The sequence below is a fragment of the Hyla sarda genome, chromosome 2, assembly GCF_029499605.1.
Source record: "Hyla sarda isolate aHylSar1 chromosome 2, aHylSar1.hap1, whole genome shotgun sequence".
Taxonomy (NCBI): domain Eukaryota; kingdom Metazoa; phylum Chordata; class Amphibia; order Anura; family Hylidae; genus Hyla; species Hyla sarda.
In genome coordinates this window covers 84,848,149-84,873,046 of record NC_079190.1, presented here as the reverse complement: position 1 = coordinate 84,873,046, position 24,898 = coordinate 84,848,149, and the positions used below count along the sequence as shown (strand labels likewise).

The 24,898-nt window shown below is 46.9% G+C and overlaps 1 protein-coding gene across 3 annotated transcripts in view; it reads right to left on the bottom strand.

Moving 5' to 3' along the window:
• Positions 1-4,210: 4,210 nt before the first annotated feature.
• ORMDL2 (ORMDL sphingolipid biosynthesis regulator 2) overlaps positions 4,211-24,898 on the bottom strand; it is a 24,618-nt gene continuing 3,930 nt past the window's right edge. For 2 of the 3 annotated variants that reach the window (XM_056562368.1, XM_056562367.1), the window contains exons 2-4: positions 10,642-10,816; positions 9,414-9,565; positions 4,211-5,234 (exon numbers count right to left, since the gene is read on the bottom strand). In XM_056562368.1, coding sequence (XP_056418343.1) covers positions 5,099-5,234; positions 9,414-9,565; positions 10,642-10,815 — 462 coding nt within the window. In that variant the 5' untranslated portion in view covers position 10,816 and the 3' untranslated portion in view covers positions 4,211-5,098. The remainder of the gene's footprint in view (positions 5,235-9,413; positions 9,566-10,641; positions 10,817-24,898) is intronic. The other variant, XM_056562366.1, reaches the window with a different exon arrangement.

The window sequence follows — 24,898 nt, the reverse complement described above, 5'->3', positions numbered from 1 at the left end:
GTATGCCCAGTAGGTCCTGAGATATGTGCCCCAGAAGATCCACTGCTGAATTAAGTGACTCGCGCAGTGGGGGCAGGACTTAGTGGCTCCACTTCACTTGGTTGTGGAGTCACAGACAATTGATATGTAAATTAAGCCGATGAAGCCCCACTGCACAACTTACTGAATTTAGCAGTGGATCTTCTGGGGACATATTTAAGTGAATGACCCCCTCGTTGGACTCCTGTTCATCCACACTATAACCCCGTGTATAAGGTTTAGTGTGGGTGAACGGCTGACAGTTTTCCTTTAAACTGATCTTGAAGAAAGGAAGGTAGAAGGCGCTCCGTGTGTAGAACCTCAAGATCAGATAGAGGGGGCGGGGGTATAGGGAACCATCCACAGCCAATTACCAGATTAGGTTTGTGGACTCACACATTACAATGGATAGCGCATAGAGACAGTAAATAAGTCATCCGCAGCCTTCCTTGGAAATAGTGAGCAATGGAGTGACTGAAGATACAGGAATGAATCCGGTGCTGGACGAGTAATTGCAGGGAACTAGCAGGTGTAAAAGCCAGGTAGGGTTATTCAACAAAGATGCAACATGTTTTGCTGCGCATGCACAGCTTCATCAGGCATCTATTAAAGCTGCGCATGCACAGCAAAATGTGTTGCATCTTTGTTGAATAAACCTACCTGGCTTTTACACCTGCTAGTTCCCTGCAATTACTCGTCCAGCGCTGGATTCATTCCTGTATTTAAACTGATCTTGACATGCTAAAAATTCTGGATTAGATGTATTTAAAAATAACACTTTCAGATATTCTCTCTTTCGTCAGCCGCTTGGAACACGTGTATGTATTCCTTTTCTAAAGAAGCTGACAAAGTCATTGAAAATATCCACAATATTGTAAATTCAATGATTCTTTCTGCATGGGCAGCTAAGTAAATGCCTAAAGCACCCATATTTATTTCCCACAATGGATATGTAATCTTCCCCCTCCCACAATAGACCAAAATACAGATCTGTGCATGCAGCCCGACAGGGGTCAAATAACCCCTAGGAGAATCTTCTAGGACTGTATCCACCTTTTCTAGCCCACCGGATAACCTGAAAGCTGAACTCATTTATGCAGGCTAAAGTCAGCAACTGCCGAGCCACGAGGTTTGTGACGAATCAAATTACTGTAACTTTTCTCATCTCTAAGGCTGCATTAACACCACGTTTTGTACATACGGGTGCCAGATCCGGTGGGGGGAGGGGCATATCGGGCACTCCCGTACCCTGGCTGGATCAGCCCGTGACTTCATTTACTTTAATGATCCAACCGGAGTTTTAGGTCCGGTCCACAACCGCATACGGGTCAAAACTGAGCCGACCGGAGTCACCGTTTGACTCCAGTCGGATCATTAAAGTAAATGGAGTCACGGGCTGATCCGGCCGGGGTACGGGAGCACCCGGTTTGCCCCTCCCCCTGCCGGATCTGGCACCCTAATCCACATGACCGCAACGGAAAGGCAGGTTTGTATCGTGTGTGCAGTGTGTTTAGCTTTCTTCTGTAATATGTACTATTATTTATAAACTGTATAGTCTACTTTTCTACACACTTGCTAGCCAAAACTGGCTAGTGAATCCTAAAAAGTATCTAACACAAATCTGGCATACAGCAGTTGTGCCATTTTTTTTTTTTTGTGCAATTGGAACTTAAAAATACTACTGCTGATAAGAAAAACTTTTGACATGTCAGAGTTTTGATAGGTGGGGGATTCTTGAAGCTGAGACCCCCACTGATCACTAGAACTAGTCAGGATAAGAAATTCTCTTCTTGCTGTAGGAGATGGGCTCCACAGAGCTTCAAAAAGAAAAAGAGAGAAGCACTAAAGGGGAGTGCTTCTCCCTATTTGTTTTAGTGATCGGTGGAGGTCTGAGTCCCCAGACCCTGTCTAGTCAAAACTTTTGACAGAAAATTTCAATTTTGACGCATTTTGTTTAGTAAATCCAAAGCCATTTGTTCTCAATTTAGTGGCGATACAGCCTTGCGTTGAAGATCTAAGTCGGTGTTTCCCAACCAGGATGCCGCCGGCTGTTGCAAAACTACAACTCCCAGCAAGCCCGGACAGCCCTTGGCTGTCCGGGCATGCTGGGAGTTGTAGTTTTGGAACAGCTGGCGGCAAACACTAATTTAAGAGGAAAAAAAAAAGTTAGGAGTCAGAGGCATATGGTCTGTGACAACTAGAGATGAGTGAACTTTCAGTAAATTTGATTCGTCACGAACTTCTCGGCTCGGTGGTTGCTGACTTTTCCTGCATAAATTAGTTCAGCTTTCCGGTGCTCCGGTGGGCTGGAAAAGGTGGACACAGTCCTAGGAAAGAGTCTCCTAGGACTGTATCCACCTTTTTCAGCCCACCGGAGCACCGGAAAGCTGAACTAATTTATGCAGGAAAAATTATCAACTGCCGAGAAGTTCGTGACGAATCGAATTTACTGTAAGTTCGCTCATCTCTAGTGACAACCTATACAAACAGTAAGAGAAAGATACTATAGACACACTTTGGGAAAAATGCACCAGATATCTGCACTCACGAGTGAAATCTGTGATTCGGAGGGCAGGCCGAGGTTTGAAAATTTGCACTATGTGAACAAGGAAACAAACCTGATCCTTGTTTTCTGTTTATATATATAAAAAAGAAAAAAAAATATTATATATAACACAACAACAAGGCCCAAATACACAAAAATCTAGAGACCTGGAAAACCTTTATAAAGACTGAAGTCATACTGAAATAGCTACTTGTGGTTCACGTTTTCTCAAGATGTATTTTTAATACTTTATGTACACAGAACACATTGCTGTATAGTGTACGTTATGTGACAATATACGATAACCACATCTAGCCCTACAAATAAGGAGAAGTGTTCACAGTAGCGGTACGGTTTCCTTTGTGAAGAACACTTAACTATCTCAACATATTAACATTAGAAGAGAAATGAAAACTGAATTAAGATATCCAATTGAAGGCAGTTTATTTACATAGATCCCTATGTATAGATTCCTTACCTAGATTCGGCAGAGATCGGGCCCCCCATATCAATAATGCCTTGTAAATAGCAAGTATGCAGTCTGTTTATAGCGAAGGCTACATGTTGCATGCAACCTGTCTGACTTGCCGTTGTGCGCCTTTATTACAGTTGCGAATTGGCTGTTTCGAGATCAATGGTGGCAAAGTTGTGTGCGAGTTGCGACCTAAAAATCTATCAACGAACTGTAACGTCAAAGTCACATTTTGTAATTTGTCACAGTGTGACAATGTAATTTTTGTCGCCGTGTAGCGTCACAGCCTTCATTTGCCATGCTGTCTTTTATAACAGATAAGGTCATGAGTAGAGATGAGCGAACTTACAGTAAATTCGATTCGTCACGAACTTCTCGGCTCGGCAGTTGATGACTTTTCCTGCATAAAGGAGTTCAGCTTTCAGGTGCTCTCGTGGGCTGGAAAAGGTGGATACAGTCCTAGGAGACTCTTTTCTAGGACTGTATCCACCTTTTCCAGCCCACTGGAGCACCTGAAAGCTGAACTAATTTATGCAGGATAAGTCATCAACTGCCGAGCCGAGAAGTTCGTGATGAATCGAATTTACTGTAAGTTCGCTCATCTCTACTCATGAGGGTCAATAAAGGGTATTGTGTATACTACGGAATATCCACCATAGTGTGGACATGCCCAGACGCAGCCGAATTATTGTGCATCATGACCGCATGGACATGCGCTGTCTCTGTATGTACGGTAATGCACTCCAGACATAATTCCGTTAAAAGAATGAACATGATAATTCCTTTAGCAGAGTCCGAAACTTTAAAGGGGTACTCCGGTGCAAAACTTTTCTTTTAAATGAACTGGTGCCAGAAAGTTAAACAGATTTGTAAATTACTTCTATTAAAAAAATCTTAATCCTTACAGTACTTATTAGCTGCTGAATACTACAGCGGAAGTTCTTTTCTTTTTGAGACACAGAGCTCTCTGCTGACATCATGAGCACAGTGCTCTCTGCTGACATCTCTGTCCATTTTTAGGAACTGTCCAGGGTAAAAGGAAATTCCCATAGCAAACATATGCTGTTCTGGACAGTTCCTAAAATGGACAGAGATGTCAGCAGAGAGCACTGCGCTCGTGATGTCAGCAGACAGCTCTGAGTTTCAAAAAGAAAAGAATTTCCGCTGTAGTATTCAGCAGCTAATAAGTACAGGAAGGATTAAGATTTTTTAATAGAAGCAGTTGATTAAAAAAAAAAGTTTTTCACCGGAGTACCCCTTTAAACTTACATGGCAGAAATTCAGCAGTGGACACAGCGCAGCAGAATTCCAATAAAGGCAATGGGAGTCTGCTGCACCAGAATTTCCACGTCTGGAAATTCCGTAGTGTGCAAAAGGGCTCTTAGATAAAATCCCATCCTGGTTATGGGAAAGTTCATATGTAATGCGCCTAGTTTTTGCTCTCTTGTTTTAATTCTGTAAACTCTCACACAGTTCAACTAACTCAGATTTGATGAAAGTTAAAAAGAGAAAACACATATTTAATACTAACAATATAAGGGATTGCTGATTTACACGTGAATTCAGAGCAATGATCAATCTTCTGCGGGCTAAGCAGCACGTTGCATTACTATGAACACCACTGTATTGGTCAGATCACAAAGCTACGCTAGGGTGCTCATACGTGTCGCGGCCAAGCTGTGGTAACCACATGTGGATTACTGCTAAATGTGTTGCACCTCTAGTTTCAAGTTGCAAGTACAGTAGCACAGCTATCAGTGGTAATCCCCATGCGGTTACCATGGCTTGGCTGTAAAATTCATGGTCACCCCTACTTAAATCCCTCCCACCAATTACGTTCAGTCATTTTTCCAGTTCTAAATTGTGTGAGATCTTGTGAGTATCCTTCCGTTCCAATCTTGAAGTATCACAGTATAAAACACCTGTAGGATGGGTAACTTCTAACACAATATTATGCAGCCAGGTATCTTCAGCTTTAAGACAATAATGTTCTCAACATATTTCAATCATGCAGAACATGAACCATGTGACAGGCAGCAGGTGGAGATTTTCGTGTTATAGCTTCAGTATTTATTAATCCCAAATATCCGTACTCCGTGGAATTGAGGGAGTTTGGGAAGAAGGACACTGAGCAGGGACAATGTGTTGATTAGAAAGTGAACGGCATCATATTTGGTGTAAAAGCTGGCGAGGAGATATCTAAGGGAAACAAAACAAAAGAAAGATTACTTTTTACTTATTTTCTACTTGAACTAATACAAAAAAAAAAACTGAAGTAAAACATTCCATGACTGGTCCTTTAGTACTGGCAATTCAAATACCGTATTTTTCGCCCTATAGGACGTACCGGCATATAAGACGCACCCAATTTTAAAGGTGCAAAATCCAAAGAAAAAAAAAAAGATTCTGAACCCAACAGTGGTCTTCAACCTGCGGACCTCCAGATGTTGCAAAACTACAACTCCCAGCATGCCCGGACAGCCACCGGGCATGCTGGGAGTTGTAGTTTTGCAACATCTGGAGGTCCGCAGGTTGAAGACCACTGGTATAGGAGGTAATACTCACGTGTCCCCGCCGCTCCGGACGTCTTCTTCCCCAGGATCCACGCTCTTAGTCTATTGGATGACGGCGGGCGCGACGACGTGATGACGTCGAAGGAGAGCGCCGGCCATGCAGGGGTTCCCGGCACAGAGCAGACACCGAGGAGGCAGGTAAGGTCCCTCCCGTTGTGCTGTAAGCTGTTCGGGACGCCGCGATTTCACCGCAGCAATCCCGAACAGCCGGGTTAGTGTCACTTTCGCTTCAGACGGGGTGGTCAGCTTTGATCGCCGCGTCTGAAGGGTTAATACAGGGCATCACCGCAATCGGTGATGTCCTGTATTAGCCGTGGGTCCCGGCCGTTGATGGCCGCAGGGACCGACCTGATAGGTGTGTATTCGCGGTATAAGACGCACCAACTGTTCCCACCCAGTTTTGGGGAAGACCTAGTGCGTCTTATACGGCACATTCAGATCTCTATATGTTCATATGTGCAGGATAAATTTACACCTACCAGGGCTTCTAGGGAGGAGAAAACATCCATCTAGTCTGCCCTTATATTATTTCCTAACTATCTTCGAATAAATACACGTTTACATTCCCTCCCTGTAGATTTGCCAACCCCATCTGCTACAAGGTTATTTCAAGCATCTACTACTCTTCTAGATCTTTCCTCAAACTATCCGCAGATTGCGCCCCCTTGCTCTTGTGTTTACTTATTAAATTCACTTCTCCTGGATCTTAGTTAACACCTATAACATATTTAAAGGTTTCGATCACATCCCTTATTCCTCCAGACCATATAAATGTAGCTCTTTTAAAGGGGTTATTCAGTGGTTGACAAAATCAAATATGGTGCAGTGGGGAGAAAAAAAAAAAAAAAAAACGGAAAGAAAACAAAAAAAACAAATAACTTAGCATCCCCCAGCTCCTACTTGGCTCTGTCCAGATCCCGATTCCTCTCTCTTTTTCCGAGACGAGGACTCATTGCCAATCACTGGTCGAGAGAGGGCATTGCTGCGGCCAGTGGTTGGCTAAGCAGACAAGTACTTGCAACATGCCCTCATCTCAAAAGAAAAGATAAGGGAACCGGGCAGAGCTGAATTGGACCTATGGGGAACCAAGGCTAGAAAAGTATGTTTGTTTTTTTTTTGGGGGGGGTTCCCCATTGTCCCTGCATCATAATGGATTTTAAAAATCACTGGGAATCTGTCAGCTGTATTTGCTGTTAAAGTTGAGTTGTTGTTTTCTGTCTGGCAACAGTGCTCTCTGCTGACATCTCTGCTTGTCTCGGGAACTGCACAGAGTAGAAGAGGTTTGCTATGGGGATTTGCTTCTAAACTGGGCGGTTCCTGAGACACGTGTCATCAGAGAGCACTTAGACAGAAAAGAACAACTCAACTTCATCAGCTCATAAGTACTGAAAGGATTAAGATTTTTTTAATAGAAGTCATTTACAAATCTGTTTAACTTTCTGGAGGCAGTTGATATATAGAAAAAGTTTTTTCCTGGAATACCCCTTTAACAGCTGCAGAAACCATTGGATAGCTGTTAGTGTTAAAAAGCTAATTGTACCTTTCCTGGAGCTCATGGTGGTTGCCAAACTTATAAAATCTATTTTTTGCTAAGAGCTGCATGCACTGTTGGATAGCTGTTATGGTAAAAAAGCTAATTCTACCTTTACTGGAGCTGATGATGGTCAACACAGCAATAATTTTTTTTCAGCCAAGTGTCAAGAAGGCCACAGCCTGGTACACATCTACGCTGTTCTTATCTTCCATTGGAACCCAATAGTATCTGCTCTTAGCAGAAAATAGAGCTGACTGATTCCCTTTAACTGTTCACCAGTTGTCTGTGATAACCCATCCAGTGCTTTTGGAGTATTAAGGGTTACATGACTATCTTCCGTTAATCTTGGGCACAAATAATTGGAGCAATTTCTTATTGGGGATATTACCAGTTTACCGCTGGCACATGTATGTGCTACATGCAGTTACAAACATGTTCTGCCACAATGATAATTACCATTGTATAACCTGTACAACCTGCTCCACCCAGGACCTGGAGCCAGACGCACAATCCTGCCACATTCACTGCCTTTCCAGGAGGACTAAACAAATTACACTGTAGCATAAATTACAATGTTAATGGGCGACTTGTTTGTGGGATAAAGCAGCAGACTAAATTAATCATACCCCTTAGGCCTTGTTCATACATTGCAGATCATTTTAGCTGTGAAAAGGTTTACAAGTCCAAAGCACAATGTGGTGCATGTGGATATTACGGCAGCTTCAAGCCTATGTATTCTCTATCAGATAGGGCATGCTCTAAAATTCCTTAACATTTGTTTTGAATATTTATGCAACCAGATTCACTTGCATTGTACAGTGACCCCCCCGACCTACGATGGCCCCGACATACAATTATTTCAACATACGATGGCCTCTCAGAGGCTCTCGCATGTTGAAGGCAGCATCAACATGCGATGCTTTTGTATGTCGGGGCCATCGCATAAACGGCTATCCGGCAGTACAGACTGCTTCAGCTGCCACCGGATAGCTGTTTACGGTGCCCCGTGTGGTCCGCTGACGATCACTTACCTGTCCTCGGGGCTCCGGCGCGTACTCTTCGGGATCCCCGGCGCTCTCCATAGTCGTCATCACGTCGCTTCGCACGTCATCCAATAGGAGCGGCGTGCGTAGCAACATGATGGCGGCGACGGAGAGCGAGGATGCCGGGGAAGCAGAGGCCATGCCGGAGCGTCGGGGACACCCCGGGGACGCGGCGACAGCAATGGAAGGAGACATCCAGGGCAGCGGTGACTGTCCGGAGCGGCGGGGACACGAGAGTATAACCTCCTATACCAGTGGTCTTCAACCTGCGGACCTCCAGATGTTGCAAAACTACAACTCCCAGCATGCCCGGACAGCCAACGGCTGTCCGGGCATGCTGGGTGTTGTAGTTTTGCAACATCTGGAGGTCCGCAGGTTGAAGACCACTCTCCTATACTTTACATTGCACGGATCCCTCAACATACCATGGTTTCAGCAAACGATGGTCCATTTGGAACGGATTACCATCGTATGTTGAGGGACCACTGTATAGTACTTTACTGAAGATTTTTTGCAATGGAAATCTGCAGCCAACAAAATCCTTGTGAATGCCGCCTTAGAAGGAGGCTCCACCTTTAAGGCAATTTAATAAAAATAAATAGCAGCCATAAAATAGAGCTCAAAGTGCACTGATGACTCCAGTACTAAAGTCATGCTCGAAATGTTTTAGCTTGATAGTCTAGATCAGTGGTCCCCAAACTGTGGCCCTCCAGATGTTGCAAAACTACAATTCCCAGCATGCCTGGACAGCCTACGGCTGTCCAGGCATGCTGGGAATTGTAGTTTTGCAACATCTGGAGGGCCACAGTTTGGGGACCACTGGTCTTGATGACCAGGAGCCTTTTCATTTAAGTACACTGGGTCCCCATTTACTGCTATTAGGGCACACTCCCATGTGGCAGATTTACTGGGGGACTCAAGCTGCACACACAAACCACTGTCATTTTTATTAACCCTGCTATACACATTACATCTGGATTGGCACTTATTTAGCCCAAATGTACATGCAAGTGGGTGTACTATTAGTACTTTCGACCCCTCTCACGTCCTTGAGTTTGTTCGCTCTTATGCAAAATGTCTTCTGATTTTGTGTTACAATCAGAACACTGGTATCTGATGAAAAATCCCTTTTTGGCTTGGGCTTTGTCGATATCCAAACATAATGCAGAACATTCAAATTATTGTTAAGGGAAAAAAACTGCTACAAGCGTGTGTGTTCAATACTCACAAAACAATTGGGGTTATGGTGAGAAACTTGCGAGAAGATGTTAACTGGAGGCCATAGTCCATCTGCTCCCAATGAGTCAGGAGCCGCGCTTTCCCCTGGTCAGGGGTCTCAAATGGTGTGCCTTTCACTGTATGCAGGAATAGGTACATTACCTGTTGGGTAAGTCACAAAAGAGAGGATTATACTTGTGGCATCTACACTTTATATACAACGCTACTCCATTATTCCAGAAGGCCAACAGGTTTGTCCTAAATTATAATCTGAACACAACACAGCTACAGGCCCTGATATGTCAATATCATACGTCACATCTAAATAGTCTGCAGACAAGAAAAGAGAGATATCTAAATGGCAGAAAAAAAGAAATATATTAAAGGGGTACTCCGGTACTTAGACATCTTATCCCCTATCCAAAGTATAGGGGATAAGATGCCTGATCGCGGGAGTCCCGCCGCTGGGGACCCCCGTGATCTTGCACGCGGCACCCCGTTTATAATCAGTCCCCGGAGCGTGTTTGCTCCGAGTCTGATTACCGGCGACCACAGGGCCAACGGCGTGTGACAGCATGCCTCCGCCCCCATGTGACGTCACGCTCCGCCCCTCACTGCAAGCCTATGGGAGGGGGCGTGATCCGGGGACTGATTATAAACGGGGTGCCATGTGCAAGATCACAGGGGTCCCCAGCGGCGGGACTCCCGCGATCAGGCATCTTATCCCCTATCCTTTGAATAGGGGATAAGATGTCTAAGCACCGGAGTACCCCTTTAAAGGGGTATTCCGGCCTTATATACCTTTGGATAGGGGATAAGATGTATGATCGCGGGGGTTCCGCCTCTGGAACCCCCGCGATCTTGGTGAAATCCTGGCATTCTGTGCCGGACGCTGCCTCCGAGACAGAGACATTATGTCACAGCCACGCCCCCTCCATTCATGTCTAGGGGAGGGGGCATGAAGGCCATCATGCCCCCTCCCTTAGACATGAATGGAGGTGGCGTTGACACCTGACTTCATGCATCTTATCCCCTATCCTTTGATAAGATGTATAAGACTAGAATTTCTCTTTAAGGGTTAATATGTGCCAATATTTCTTATTTGGTCCAAAAATACCCCACATTTTATGTGTAGCTATTAGGGCACCTAAAACCTGTGCACATCTATATCAGTGCGGACCTTAGCTGTTATTAGGCCCTGAAACAATAGTAATTACGATAAAGAATATGTAACTTACCAGATTGTGAATAACATTAGTTAAGGTCCAGACTACAGGAACGCTGAAGAAGGGAAAGCTCAAGAGGATTATGTGTAGAAAGCCTACAAGGATAACGTAGGCCAGCCATATTCCTCGGCTATTCAACACCCGTGTATTGGGGTTCACCTCACTATGCGCCACCCCAACATTCATCCTGGAAGACAAAGATACATTTCAGATGGTATGTTTTAGGGAAAGCAAATGTCAGGATGGTATTACTAAAAAAACATAAAAGCAGATCTTTGCGGAACACATTATTGAAGCATTCGGAAAAGAAGAAAAGGTATTGACCCGAGCCTATGTGGGAGGTCGTCCTCCATAAAAGAAAACCCTATTGGCGAGCTGCTCACTTTGGGTCAGGCTAGTCCCCCTAGGAACCAGCTATCATTACTAGAAGAAGCTACTGAGACGTCTACATTTTGCAGAGATATTACTGTGCCAAATTCTCCAGAGCCATCCTTACTGACATTGATATGTTCACCTGACGACCACAACCTTTCAAAGGGGTTATGCAGAAATTTACAGTGATTGTCTATCTTTAGGTCACACCAGCGCTGTTCTGCTCCCCCCCCAAATCATGTTACCCACCAGCGCTGTTCTGCTCCCCCCGCAAATCATGTTACCTGCCAGCACTGTTCTGCTCCCCCCAAATCATGTTACCCGCCAGTGCTGTTCTGCTCCCCCCACCAAATCATGTTACCCGCCAGCGCTGTTCTGCTCCCCCCCCCAAATCATGTTACCCGCCAGCGCTGTTCTGCTCCCCCCAACAAATCATGTTACCCGCCATCGCTGTTCTGCTCCCCCCACCAAATCATGTTACCCGCCAGCGCTGTTCTGCTCCCCCCATATCATGTTACCCGCCAGCGCTGTTCTGCTCCCCACCAAATCATGTTACCCGCCAGCGCTGTTCTGCTCCCCCCCCCAATAAATTATCAGCCCAGCGGGGTACTACTCACATGTCACCCGCAAGCACTGCCCTCCTCCTCTTTGTTGCGGCCCGCTGGCGCATGAACTCTATACTGTACGCCAGTGGTCTCCAAACTGCGGACCTCCAGGTGTTGCAAAACTACAACTCCCAGACCACTGCTGTATGCTGTATCCCTATGCCCGGGCTGCTATCTAAAGAAAATAAACTTTAACTTTCCTCCGTCGGCCTCACGCTGTTCCCTGGGACGGGAATGTCGGACAGCCCTCAGCCTATCACCGGCCGCATCGATGTCCCGCCCCGGCCAGTGATAGGTTAAACGCACTGTCATGTAAGAAGCCGGCCAGAGCTCCTTACATGACAGTGGGCTCAGCCTATCACTGGCCGGGGCGGGACATCGCTGCGGCCGGCGATAGGCTGAGGGCTGTCCGACGTTCCAGTCCCAAGGAACAGCGCTGGCGGGTAACATAGGATTAGTTCCCCGATGTGGGGACAGCGCTGCGCTGGGCTGATAATTCATTCCAAAGGGGGAGGGGCCCAACCGGTATTGCGGTATGGGGGAAAATTCATATTGTGCAGCACAAAAATGTCGGTATTCGGTATGAACCGGTATACCGCCCAGCCCTATAAAGGGGTACTCCAATTTAAAAAAACAAACGTAAGTGTCTCATCACGGCATGTCCGACTTCTGCGACCCCTTCCCCCACCTCTCCTCATACATGGAGATACATGGTTGAACCCTCAGATACTAATACCCTATCCTTTGACCAGTTGTCCATAGCGACCATATTACTACTTTCATTCTTAAAAAGGACTGTGAAAAAATAAAAGAAGCGATCTGCATCACTTTTCCTGTTTTGAGAAATCTCCCCCAATAGTGTGAATGAGACCTTAGTAAGTACTTGTGTTTCCCATGAGATGAAAATTCTGGGGCAACTTTTCTTATAGCTCTGTGCTGCAATGTTCCTGTTATTCTTCCAAAAAATGTATGATAAATTGCCAAATACTACTTTGTGTGTACACTGGGAAAAGTACACAATATACATACAAATTGTGTCTTTCCTTCTTCTAGCCTCCACTGGGCTGGCATATGCACCAAAATAAGTGTGTGTGTGTATATATATAATTTGTCATGACACCCAATCAGAGGCTATGGGGGAGAGTTATCAAAATCTTTCCAGAGGAAAAGTTGCTGAGTTGCCCATAGCAACCAATCAGATCGCTTCTTTCATTTTTCTCAGGCCTTTTCAAAAGTGAAAGAAGCGATCTGATTGGATGCTTTGGGCAACTCAGCAACTTTTCCTCTGGGCAGATTGAATAAATCTCCCCCTATATGCAAAGCAGAGGTGAGTAGGGTAAGCCTGTTAGGGTCACACCCGAAGTGAGGCCACCTCCGTGTGGTGGATGGGGAACACTTTTTTTTTTTTTTTTTTTTATCAAAAAGTGCGCCAAATGCCTCCATTTTTTGACCAACAGTGCTCTATATACCGTATTTTTCGCCTTATAGGACGCACCGGCGTATAAGACGCATCCAATTTTTAGGTGCAAAATCTAAAAAATTTAAGATTTTGAACCCAATAGTGGTCTTCAACCTGCGGACCTCCAGATGTTGCAAAACTACAACTCCCAGCATGCCAGGACAGCCGTTGGCTGTCCGGGCATGCTGGGAGTTGTAGTTTTGCAACATCTGGAGGTCCGCAGATTGAAGACCACTGCATAGGAGGTAATACTCATGTGTCCCCGCCGCTCTGGACCCGTCACCGCTGCCCTGAATGTCGCTCCATCGCTGTCGCCATGTCCCCGTCGCTCTGCTGCCGGCCTGCTGCTGAACGTCTCTGCTGCCGGCCTGCTGCTGAACGTCTCTGCTGCCGGCCGGGTATCCTCGCTCTCCGTTGCCGTCATCACGTCGTTAAGCACGCCGACGCACGTACGTGATGACGAGGAAGGAGAGTGCCGGCCATACAGGGGATCCCTGAACGGAGAAGACACCGAGGAGGCAGGTAAGGTCCCTCCCGGTGTCCTGTAAGCACTAACCCGACTATTCAGTCGGGCTGTTCGGGACCACTGCAGTGAAATTAGTTTAGGTTAGTGTCACTTTCCCTTCAGACGCGGCGATCAGCTTTGATCGCCGTGTCTGAAGGGTTAATACAGGGCATCACCGTGATCGGTGATGTCCTGTATTAGCCGCGGGTCCCGGCCGTTGATGGCCGCAGGGACCGCCGTGATAGGGGTGTATTCGCCGTATAAGATATCAACCTATAGATCCCTATACATAGGAATCCAAAAAATCCCTAATTTCCCATATATATATTATCTTTATGGTGAACCCACAAGCTTTATTAAGGTAATTGTGCATAGACATATAATGAAGACTCACGTAGATTAAAAATTAAGCAGAGCGGCAGCCTAGCATATAAACTAATATCTATATACTGTGCATCAGGCCAGTGTACTCCAGCCTATTCTGATTGGCTATACTGGGGTGAAGATGCCCGGCGTGCCTGCAGTGCACGCTGAGCTATTTTCTAAGCTGCCGCCTTGCTTTCTATTAAAATTGAGTCCCTACTCTGCCCCCCTCGACATGTTTCGCTGCCTCTGCAGCTTTATCAAGAGGTAGCGGGCATATCTTGATAAAGCTGCAGAGGCAGCGAAACATGTCGAGGGGGGCAGAGTAGGGACTCAATTTTAATAGAAAGCAAGGCGGCAGCTTAGAAAATAGCTCAGCGTGCACTGCAGGCACGCCGGGCATCTTCACCCCAGTATAGCCAATCAGAATAGGCTGGAGTACACTGGCCTGATGCACAGTATATAGATATTAGTTTATATGCTAGGCTGCCGCTCTGCTTAATTTTTAATCTACGTGAGTCTTCATTATATGTCTATGCACAATTACCTTAATAAAGCTTGTGGGTTCACCATAAAGATAATATATATATGGGAAATTAGGGATTTTTTGGATTCCTATGTATAGGGATCTATAGGTTGATAAATTAATTTAATCCTCCATATATTGGTCCGATAAGTGAAGAGTTCGCCGTATAAGACACACCAAATTTTTCCCCCCCAGTTTTGGGGAAGAAAAAGTGCGTCTTATACGGCGAAAAATATGGTATGTGTATATATATATATATATATATATATATATATATATATATATATATATATACACACACACACACACACACACACACACACACACTAACTGGTTCCAGGACGACCATTGTATCTTGAGACCATAACTCTATGGAAACCTGTTAATTGGTTTTGAACTGTCAAATCAAATTAAGAAAAAAAAAATGAAGATTAGAGAAAAATGGCAAGATAACTAATACAGCTTAAGGCTGGGTTCACATCAGCTCCCAGCTTCGTTGCTCATCTCCATTTTAGAAATGAGCTGAAAAAAAGAAGGTAACAGATCCCTTTCCTGCCAATTGGCTTTTTTAATCTTCGCTGCACTCTGTTATTGTCTGTTGCATTAATAACTGAAGTCTAGGAACTGTTATACTGTATTCTTATTTTTATCTGTTATTTCATCAGGTATTGCTACTAGCATGCTCAGAAGAAAAAAAGGCAAATGGTTATAAAACAACGGACATTGAAAGAGATAACCGGATGTTTTAACAGATCATAACGGATGTTAACGGTTTGTTATTTTATATGCAAGCTGTACAAAATCTTTTACCAATCCTTTTCATATCCATTAGGAGTGACCTCTGTTCTGTGTCAATAATGGAGATATCAAAACGGAGTTGAACCACGCTGATGTGAACATAACCGAAAGCCAGTTCTTACTTATAAAAGTATCATCTATATGTATATACAAGCTAGCGATCGACCGATATCGGTTTTTTTAGGGCCGATACCGATATTCTGTGGAGGTTAGGGCCGATAGCCGATAACTTAAACAGATATTCCGGTATAACGTGAACGGCTATTTATCCCCCCCCTCCCGCACAGCTCCAGCCAGAGACCGCCGCCGCTGCCCCATTGCCTACCCCATTCCCGGTTTTATAATTACCTGTTCCCGGGGTCCACTCTCCGGCGCCGTCCTCCTAAGCTGTCACTGTGTGCAATGACGGTGACGTTGCGTTAAGGACGTCACTCGTCATTGCGCTACGCGCAGGAGCCAGAAATAGCGTGGACCCCGGGAACAGGTAATTATAAAACCGGGGATGGGGGAGGCAATGGGGCAGTGGCCGGGGCGGTGCTGCGCGGCATTATCGGATTATCCGCAAGGTAATTGCCGATAACGTCCAAAATCGGGAATATCGTCCGATAATATCGGCCAAACCGATAATCGGTTGATCCCTAATATAAGCGCTACTGATAGTAATGCCTACAGCAGCTAAAAAATACGGGTGGAATCCCCTGATAACTACACAAATTGTACAAAGAGTAAATATAATGTATTTTAGCTCTTAGTAGGACTTGAGCCTCGATATATGGTATATGGATGTAAATATATGTCACTACGGTGACTGTAGTTCTATAGATTAATGTACCGTACTGGTAGAGATTATATATATATATATATATATATATATATATATATATATATATACACACACACACACATACACACAGTGGTCCCTCAACACACGATGGTAATCCATTCCAAATGAACCATCGTTTGTTGAAACAATCGTATGTTGAGGGATCCGTGCAATGTAAAGTATAGGGCAGTGGTCTCCAACCTGTGGACCTCCAGATGTTGCAAAACTACAACTCCCAGCATGCCCGGACAGCCGTTGGCTGTCCGGGCATGCTGGGAGTTGTAGTTTTGCAACATCTGGAGGTCCGCAGGTTGAAGACCACTGGTATTGGTGGTTATACTCACGTGTCCCCGCTGCTCCGGACCATCACCGTTGCCCTGGATGTCGCCCTCCATCGCTGTCGCCGTGATGACGACAATGGAGAGCGCCGACGATGCAGGGGATCCCGAGGAGTACGCTATGGAGCCCCGAGGACAGGTAAGTGATCGTCAGCGGACCATACGGGGCACCGCAAACGGCTATCCGGTGGCAGCTGAAGCAGTCTATGCTGCCGGATAGCCGTTTATGCGATGGCCCCGACATACAAAAGCATCGTATGTTGATGCTGCCTACAACATGTGATGGTCTCTGAGGCGCCATCGTATGTTGAAATGATCATATGTCGGGGCCATCGTAGGTCCTGGGGTCACTTAAAAGGTTTCTCAACATAGTACACGCACATGATCTGTTTTTTTAATATTGTGGGAGTGGTGCTCCGGTCCCCACTGTGTTTTTATATTTCAATGCGTTGTTCAGTATAGTCCATACGAAGATGGCGGGGGTCCCAGTGGCAGAACCCCTGCGATCAGACATCTAATCCCTATCCAAAAGATAGGGAATAATACATCTAAGGCTGGAATACCCCTTTAAAACATTAGGCAGAAGCATTTTTAGAGCCCTGTACATGTATTGGATCAGCTCATTATGGCACAAGGAAAGAGCAGTACAGTACTGCTCTATACTGCAAGGACAACTAGAGAGAAAAGGAGTTCAATAATACAGGGTTTTAACTCTGAAATGCCCACTTTGGTTGGTTGAATCTTTTAGCCACTTATATGAGTCATGGATCCAAATCACTTCCAGTATTATATGTTATGTCTGGTCTCAGCTTACAATGGTCCAGGAAAGACTATTGTATGATGAAAATATTGTTACTTGAGGCCATTGTTGAGAGAGCACTGATATATATATACACACACACACACACACACACATACAGTACAATCTTCCAATAGTGGACATTCATGGGGAATTAAAAAGTGTCCGCTATTGAGAGATGTCCCTTATTGGGAAAAAAGGCTCAAAAATATTCCTGAATGACGGAATCCTGTCCTGTACTCACTCCAGAGTGTTATTACCTATAAAACACAATAAAAAGCAACATTACAGTAGAATCTCCTAGTGCTGTTTAATTTCCCCTTATTACTCCACTGTACCATTTCCTCCCCCCCTTTTATACCCTGTGCCATCTTATGTCCCCCCCTTGCATTGTGCCAGTTTATACTCCCATTACCCCCTGTGGCACATCATTTCCTCCTTCATTCCCCTCTGTGTAAATTCATCACCCCCATCTTTATAAAGTGGCACAGGGAGATGAAATGGCACGGGGGGAAAAGGGGGAATGAAATGGTACAGGTGGGTGGTAAAGAAGAGGTGATGAATTTACATAGAGGGAAATTAAGTGGGAATGAAATAGGACAGGGGCTGATGGACTGGAAATGATGTGGCACAGGGGGTAATAAAGTGGTGAGGAAGGGGTGAATGATGTGGCACAGGGGGTAATAAAGTGGTGAGGAGGGGGATGAATGATGTGGCATAGGGGGTAATAAAGTGGTGAGGAGGGGGTGAATGATGTGGCACAGGGGGTAATAAAGTGGTGAGGAAGGGGTGAATGATGTGGCACAGGGGGTAATAAAGTGGTGAGGAAGGGGTGAATGATGTGGCACAGGGGGTAATAAAGTGGTGAGGAGGGGGATGAATGATGTGGCATAGGGGGTAATAAAGTGGTGAGGAGGGGGTGAATGATGTGGCACAGGGGGTAATAAAGTGGTGAGGAGGGGTGAATGATGTGGCACAGGGGGTAATAAAGTGGTGAGGAGGGGGATGAATGATGTGGCACAGGGGGTAATAAAGTGGTGAGGAGGGGGATGAATGATGTGGCACAGGGGGTAATAAAGTGGTGAGGAGGGGGATGAATGATGTGGCACAGGGGGTAATAAAGTGGTGAGGAGGGGGTGAATGATGTGGCACAGGGGGTAAAAAAAGTGGTGAGGAGGGGGATGAATGATGTGGCACAGGGGGTAATAAAGTGGTGAGGAGGGGGTGAATGATGTGGCACAGGGGGTAATAAAGTGGTGAGGAGGGGGTGAATGATGTGGCACAAGGGGTAATAAAGTGGTGAGGAGGGGGTGAATGATGTGGCCGGTGGACATACAGAAGCAGGAGATTACTGATTTAAGACATTGGTCTTCTGCTTTTGTGCTGGGGCTTCTGCAGGCGGGTGCCACAGGGGCCTGGGCCCCTTACTGGGGTATTGGCTGTACCCCCTGATGGCGGCACTGTGTACAAGGTAGGGCCGACACATAAGCCTGGTTGTCCCCTAGTGGGAGTGTTTTGGCCCCTATTGGGAATGTCCCTTATTTGGAGGGGGAAAATACATTAAGTCTTATGGGACTCTGCCGAGTAATTAAAAACTGTCCAATATTGGGAGGTGTCCGCTAAGGGAGATTCTACTGTATACACACACACACACACATATATATATATATATATATATTTTTTTTTTTATGACACACACTATATATATTTATGACACACACACATATACATATATTTGTGGTCAGGACTTTGAACCGTGCATGGGCTTACCTGTTATCTCCTGCCAAGGCCACCTGCAAGAAACTAGATTTACCAAGACCTAACACAAAACTCTACTTATAACATAGAACAGCGGTTGAGGTGTGCCTGAAAACCGCGTCGAGGGTCCGCCTATAGAGGGCATAAATACACCACTAGTTAGGGTAATTAAGTATCATTTATTTATAATGCCAAAAATTGAAATGCCTCTGCCATTTCCCTTGAGGGATCTGGGACATAAGTGGTATATGCATCAGAACGCCACCTCCCCAACTTATGGATGACATGTACAGGCACTTTGTGCCTGGAGGCCGCCGATGCTGCTCCTATGCGGAATGAATGACCTGAGAACTCTCTGGGGTTGTGTCCTAAATTGCCAAGCAGCGTGCGGACATGCGATGTGAAAAGAGAAGTGGTAAGAACATCCCCACCGAAAGGCAACAGTGGCGACTCCGGAGGCTTATCATGGAGGAACTCAACCAGTTGTGCCAACACCGCCACCGGGCACCAGTTGTTGCCTGAAGGAAAATACTTAACCACCGCCCCCCACCTACAAGTTTTTGTGACAGACAGTGAAACTTCGAGCCAAGAACCCTGCCACCTTAAATGAGCCTTCTGTGGATGTGTCGCTCCCCGCCTGACACATGAAAATTCACCCGGCCGGAGGAAGCCATAGAAGGCTAGATAAATGGCAGATTTGATTATCAGACTGCGCTCGAAGCCAAATGGGTTATTGGCTAACGCGTCAGACATGGCTCGGAACAGCTCGCCGCTGATCGGTTTCCTGAGAGTTGGCGCTGTGGCGCTACGAGCCACCACCCCTCTGAGCGCAGCCTTGACAGCCTGAGATGATAGGATAGATAGCCTGTCTGGGTGGGATAAAGAAATGAAATGCTGAATGCCCGAAAGGTAAGATTTGATAGTGCTATGAGACAGGTGCAGAGAAGAGTGGCAGAAACCGATGAAAGATAGAATGATAGTGGTGTCGTAAGAAAAGGGGATGCTATGTTGTGACAGATATGACCTGAAGGTGTCGTGTGCTGCATGATAGGCCTTTCTGGTATTGGGGGCTAAGGCGTCCGACATTAACTCCCAGGCCACCTGTGTGTAATAATTCAGTCCAAGATTAATTGTGCCAGGCAAGGGGGTTGTGTTCCTACTGCGTCTGCTTGCGGAGCCACCTGTGAAAAGAGATGGAAATTAGCCCTGGACAGAGCATCTGCGGCCGTGTTGTCTACCCCCGGTATATGTCTGGCTACAAAATTGAAGTTGTGTTGTAAGGACACCCAGACTAGTCTGCGCATGAATGACATGACAGTAGCATGCCCGGAACTGCCCTTGTTGACTATGGCAACTGTCGACTGATTGTCACACTGAAACTCCACCGTCTGCCCTGACCACTTGTCGCCCCATGTCACTGCAGCTGCTACAATGGGGAAACCCTCAAAAAGTGCCGAAGTGCTGCTGAAGCCTGCCAGAGCCAATACCTGCTTGGACCATTGGACCGCCATCCACCTGCTGCCCCACACTGCACCATAACCGATGGAAGAGGACGCATCGGTGCAGATCTTGGGGAACAACTCGGAGGCTGGCGGGACAAACATAGCCGTCCCATTCCATTGTGCCATGAACCTATCCCACATGTTCAGGTCAGCCAGAGCTTGGCAGTCTAACCAAACCCTACTGTGTTGATGAGGGACACCATGCAGCAAAGACAATATTCTGGATACGAACGCTCTGCCCTGCGGGATTGCTCGCATAGCAAATGCCAGCATTCCCAGCAAGCTCTGCAACTCGCCCTTGGTCGTGACCTGGGAGACCGTGTACTTGTGGATAGTGTCTCTGATACGGTTGAGTTTGTCAGTGGGCAAGCTGACTTGCATTGCGACTGAATCTAGGATTACTCCCAGAAAGGTGAGACACTTAGTTGGACCGACCGTTTTCTTGGGAGACACTGGCACCCCAATATCAGTGAACAGTTTCAGCAATCTGACCAACTAGTCCGGCTCTTCCCTCGGGCGACTGAGCAGAAGAAAGTCATCCAGATAATGGATGACCTGGCTGCATCCAGAGACATTAACCAGCAGCCAGTGCAATGCCTGGGCCAGTTGGTCAAACAGCCACGGGCTGCTCTTGCATCCGAAAGTCAACTTGGAAGCAAAATAATATGCCCCCTGCCATTTGAGCCCAAACCATTGCCACTGGTCCCTGTGCAATGGCAGCAACTTGAAGGCGTCAGTGATATCCGCCTTCGCCATCCAAGTCCCTGGGCCGAGCACCAAGATGACCTGAATAGCCTGGTCTATGGAAGAATAATGCATGCTAAACTCCTCGGATGGAATGAGAGAGTTGATACTGGGGACAAGTGACCAATGAGGAGCCGACAAGTTAAATATCAGTCTCTTTTTCCCATTGAACTTGCCTGTTACCACCCCTACCGGACTGACCCTCCAAGACCTGAATGGAGAAACTAACAAGGGGCCAATCATATAACCTTTCATTAGCTCAGCATTTATTAATTCAGTGACAACAGCGGGATCGTTTACGGCAGACAGCAGATTGTCGCATTCAAATGTGGCCTGCGGCAGTGTGACCATGCCGGCGTGGAAGCCTCTATCAAAACTATTGATCAACCATTGGACCCAATCTGGGTCCGGGTGATCCGCGAGCAGAGCGGCCAGGACTGGGGTACGTACCCCGCCTAGTCATGCTGGCCCTTTCTGCCTACATGCAGAGCCCGGATGTGCCCTGAAGCAGTAGAAGCAGACGTGTAATAACCTGCAATTGCTGAAGTTGCACGAAGACATGTTATAGTTGTTACAAATTTGTGAGCCTCCGAGATAGTGTACTGGACGGCCCAACTTATCCACGGAAGGTGCGGACCTGCTGAAACTGTCCGTGGAAGTGGACGGTCTGGTGGCGCCCTGCTCGCCCTGTTGAGCCAGCCCTACACACCACGCCGTAGTATGCGTGATTGATTGACAGGCGGCACATGCGGGGAATTTGAGATTTGCGAAGTGGCTGCAGAACATCTGTGAATCTTCGATGCTCCAGTCCGTGAGGTACCCATCTTGGCTGAAGGCCGCCGCTGCCATGGCTGAGAAACTTCTATGATAATCGTAGAAATGGGTACCACCGTATTTGTATGCGTATTCAGTAACCCTCAGCAAATACAGGTCGAGCTCCTCTCTGCGCTCCGGCCTGGCTGAGCATATCACCTCCCTGTATTTGCTGAAGGCAATCACAAACTCGTGGATATTTAGCTTCCGTTTCAGCCTGGTGTCCTTACTCTTAAGGACAACAGATAAGTCAGCGCACGCTACCGTTCTAGTGTCCTCAACGTCGAAGGCAGATAGCAACAGGGCCGCTAAATTGATGTCCTTCCCTTCCAGTATGTCTTTTCTCAGGGCCGCTGGGACAAAATGGACTGGTGACACCCTTGGTGGCCCAGAGCGCCTACCTGGGTTGCCTACCGGAACAGGGGCAGACATCTGTGTAGGCGTTGGCGCCTGCAATGCTGCTGGAGCTGGAGGCCCCTGAATGCCCCTTCTCTCCAGAGAATCCAGCCTGCCCAACATGGAAGTCATCATTGCATGCAGTTCAGAGAGGGTGGACTGGCCCGAGGTCCCCTCCTGACTGTCGCCAGCCCCCTGATCCGCCATGAGGAGTTTGTACAACTCTGCTTTTCGGGCGGTTGCTGGAAATGGAATTGCTCTCTTGCGCAACTCCTCCATCAATTTGGGGATCGTCCAAGCCCTGTAAGCTGCAGAGGAGGGCGTCCCTCGCACGGAGCTTCTAGCTGGTGTATCAGGGATGGACATCGGGTCCTCTATGTCTGACACGTGAGACATGACCTGTCCGGGCCGTAACGGGTGCCGGGGAAACAAAACGGTAATCGTGAGTCACCAGATATGAGAAACGTGTACCCCCCTTGCTGAGTACTGACTGACCTTACCACCACTGTAACACAACAGTAAGACGTCTGAAACGAACAGCAAATCGACTGAAACCCTGCAAACAACCGAATACATACTTAATGTTAGCTTACAGCTGCAGACTGCCCGTGCAATGTGGCCGACCCAAGAGTGCTGACCGTAGTGCCAGTGCGACCGTGTGTCTGACCGAGAACGTGTGCATGACGCGTATAGTCATGAATAATTAAACCGTGAACACCTCCTGACTGCGAGTCAAGATTACAGTGTGCACCGTTTCTAACTAACTAGCGATGGCTCTGAAGACGTGTCAGCAACCACCGCAGGCAAGTGGTCACCCTTGAAGAAGAGTCAAGATCGCAGTGACCACTACCCGTGTAAACGAAATGCTCTGTATGCGTGACAGTAGCAATGACGCCTTGAACCCTATCTGACATGTCGAGTCAGATATACAGTGATTCAGGATCTATGTGTAACAGCAGTAGTGCGTAACATTAACTAATGTAACAGGAGTATTAAGCATTTGACTGAAATGACGTGAACTAGCGTCTGCTAGCGAAAGTGATGACCACCGTGAAACGTGAATAAATAACATGAACAACCGCCGTACGGTTGGTACTGACCGTAGCCAAGTTGCAATGACCAGGAACGTAACGACCACCTAACTGAATACAGCCCACCTAATCTGCAAGAGAAACTAACAGTGTACTAACCATATGGTTTACGCGCCACCTACCACCTCTGACCCATACATGCTGACCCCCCCTAGCCCCCCCCCCTATGCCTGAAACTACCCCAACCCCACTAATTACTTGACTACCCCAAGCTTCTAACCCGGTACCCCGATATGCATGACCACCCCCCCCCCCTAAACCGAAGCCACAGTAATATGATTATCGTATTATTAACTTTACAAGCTGCCCCTTGTCTGCGACAGTGCATGTGTCAGGAACTGTGGCCTGACACCGGTGCATCATGAGCCAGCCCCTTATTACTGCATGGTACCAATACACTCTGTAAGCCTAACACATTTCCTCACACACACATTTTTTTTTTTTTTCAGCGCCACCTGCTGGCCATCCGTGGAGCTATACCGCCGGCTCACTGGCATGCTGTGACTCCGCCCGTTCAGAGCCCCGTGTTACACGTGAGACGCCGGCACAGGGAGACCCACGTGGGTCGCGTCTCCCCGCGCCTGCCATGCCGCCAGCTGCCGCTGGATCCAGAGGCCGTGTTCACTGCGGCCAGCCCGGGCACGCGCTGCACCGACGGACCGCCGCCTACATAACACGCTGGGTGCCGGAGCCTGCCCGCCAAACGAGGGGAGCAAATAGCAACAGACCAGGGCCCCAGTAAAAGAACCTGCCGGTCACCCGGCACTTACCTGCACCACCACACACCTGACCCAGCGTACGCAACGAAAGAACCCCCGCAATTTCGCCAACCCAGCATACGCCCAGAGGGAGGGGCCGATGGATGTTAAATAGCCAAAGCCCCTCCCACAAATTCAGCCTGATAGGCTTCCCACATATATATTTATGAGACACACTATGTCTATGTGCCCCGCAGCCCACTCATTCCCTATAAGCTGACACAATGTACCAGCGGCACACACGCCGTGCCGCTACATTGTACTACTAGGTTTCCATAATCATTATTAACTTCCCGAGTTCGCGCATGCGCACACTGCCGGCGGCTCCGCTAATGAAAGCGGAACGCCGACAGACACACACTGCTATTTCCAACGTATCTTATAACCAGTCTTTTTTAAACGATATATAGTATTTATTGTATTGACGTTACTGCAGCATGATTGTATGCTATTTTAAAGTATCTTTTAACTTAGCTTGATTCTATGTATGCGAGACAGTCCCCACGCCCACTAGGGGGCGGAGCCTAGTGGCTTTTTGGCACCCTTGTTTCACATTTAAACCTGCTCTGTTTAACCATGGTCATACATTGCCTGTACATCTGATGAAGAGGGTCTAAAC